General features: G+C 52.3%; 1 protein-coding gene across 1 annotated transcript; it reads right to left on the bottom strand.

Annotated features, from left to right (window-relative positions):
• Positions 1-473: 473 nt before the first annotated feature.
• Positions 474-1,698, bottom strand: LOC127333852 (strigolactones hydrolase CXE15). Its single transcript, XM_051360289.2, has one exon. It carries the CDS (start codon positions 1,613-1,615, stop codon positions 635-637), a length of 981 nt encoding a protein of 326 aa, XP_051216249.1. The 5' UTR covers positions 1,616-1,698; the 3' UTR covers positions 474-634.
• Positions 1,699-2,318: the final 620 nt, after the last annotated feature.

Below are 2,318 nucleotides of genomic sequence, written 5' to 3'. Positions count from 1 at the left end.
TTACTCTATTATCATAACAATAAATATTTCATTTCGTCGGAGAAAAAGCTCTTGCTTGTGTTGCTTGGCCTAGTATTATGGATGTTTGAGTACGGCACTCATAAGACCCAGTATTTGCCTTGTGTTAACCGATTTTACCCAACTATCATAGTACTAATAAATATTTCATTTGGTTGGAGAAAAAACTCTTGCTAGTGTTGCTTGGCCTAGGCTTATATAATACTCTTTTCCTCCTATAGTTCTTATTGTGATTTTAATTTTAATTTAAACTAAAAAAGGTAGAAATTATGAAACCGAGGGAGTTGATAATAATGGGTCAAATGACAAAGAAAACACAATATCTCTAGTTACCTTATTATCGATCTTCTTGCCGACAGAAGAACCTAATTGATGAAATTAATTTTAAAAAAATTGTTGACGCGGAAACAAGCAAAGCATGGGCAAAATGGGTCAAAGAAAAAAAAAGATTACTGTTTGAAAAACGCCCGTTTATTAAAAGAAGCTTTTACATAAGTGAAAAGAAAAATACACATCGGAAGAGAAAGTCTGACCAGGATCCAAGTAGAAAGATCATTGTGGGACCAAGTGCGTAAGGCAAGGCTAATCAGACACGAAACCGAATCACTCCGCTCGGCTACTCCGTGTCCATGTGATCGACCACAAACTTCTTGACAAGCCGTACCAGCTCGTCGGCGCGCTCCGACCACGGGTTCACCACGAAGAAGACGTGCTGCGCGCCGGCCAACTCCACGAGCTCCACTTCCTTCCCCCACTCCTTCATCCGCTTCGCGTACTGCGTGTTCCGGTCCCGGAAGATGTCGTGCTCCGCCGCGACGACGAGAATGGGGCCCATCGCCACGGCCTCCAGCCCCGGTGCCTCCGGCCCGGTGAGATTTATCGCGGGGTGATCCCTCGTCGCGCCGTCGGGAAGCATGAGCCGGATGTACGTGTCGCTCATCTTGCTGGTCAGGAAGGCGTCGGGCCGGCACTCCAGCTCGGAGCGCGTGCGGGTCTCGCCGGCCATGGCTGGCATGAGGAGCACGCTCCCGCGGAGGCGGACGGGCGGGCTGAGGCCCGTCTTGCCGAACCTGGCCGCGACGTGGTGGGCTATGTTTCCGCCGGCGGAGTCTCCGGCGACGAATACGCGGGAGAAGTCGGCGGCGCCGGCGAGCCAGGGGTCGGAGGCGGCGGCCGAACGGAGCCAGGACATGGCCGTGGCGCCGTCCTCCTGCGCCGCGGGAAGGCGGTGCTCGGGGGCGAGGCGGTAGTCGAAGGAGAGCACGACGGCTGGGAGCTCCGAGGCGAGGCGGAGGCACCAGGCGTGGAAGCAGGGCCAGCGGCCGGAGCCGATGCAGAAGCCGCCGCCGTGGAAGTAGGCCACGACGGGGAGGCGCGCGTCGTTGGCCGCGCCCAGGTGGCGGGGCTGGTAGAGGCGCGCGTTGAGGTCGTGCTCCTGGTTGTACGTGACGTCCCTCCACTCCACGCCAAGGTCGCCGTCGGGGACGTCCACGAGGAACACCGCCGGCAGCTCCGCGCTGCGCCGCACCGTGCCGTCGCTCATCAGCTGGAGCGTGCCCCGGCAGTCCTCCACCACGTGCGGGGGCTCCGGCGACATTTTGGGGCTATGCAACGATCACCCGTCTGCTTAAGTTAACGGAAACCTGGCTAAAAGAAAATGGACAAGGCCCAAGGGAGCAGCAAGTAGCGAGTGTGCATGAGTGGTTACTAGTGAGAGAGATTAATGAAATAAATATGGATACTACTACGGATAGCCACTTGGGAGGCAATGCACTTATGTCAAACGTGGCGAGCAGGTCGTCTGAGTAGGACTCCTCCCTCCTGTACCGACTAGCTGTCGTGCAAGTTTCGATCGCACTTGATTGCTTCCGGGAGCCCTTCCTCCTCGTCGATAGCGCTCCGACACCTGGTCATGGAGAAACTATGGTGGGACAATTTATTGATGTGGAAGACGCCACGGCTACCGGTAACTTTAGGCCCTCAATTTCTCGATTACATTAATCGAACGATCCGCAACAAACTATAAACATCACAAGTCTGACAAAACCATATGGCTAACTGTTTCATGGCTACAATTTGGAAACCAATTCCAAAGTTCGATCTTATTATGTAAACTAAAGTAGTGGCATATAGTATTGTCTTCCTGAACAATTACATGCTCATGTTCCATTAGCGATCTGATCATATATATCTTTGTCTGCCTTTGTTTCAGTACAGATCGATATGATCATATATATGTTGGTCGATTTGATTTTCATATTGATGGTACTTAGTATCTCTTGACTGAAATGGATATGGAT

The sequence above is a fragment of the Lolium perenne genome, chromosome 2 (assembly GCF_019359855.2).
Source record: "Lolium perenne isolate Kyuss_39 chromosome 2, Kyuss_2.0, whole genome shotgun sequence".
NCBI classification, from domain to species: domain Eukaryota; kingdom Viridiplantae; phylum Streptophyta; class Magnoliopsida; order Poales; family Poaceae; genus Lolium; species Lolium perenne.
The sequence above is the reverse complement of the archived record's forward strand: the minus strand, read 5'-3'. Positions and strand labels throughout refer to the sequence as shown.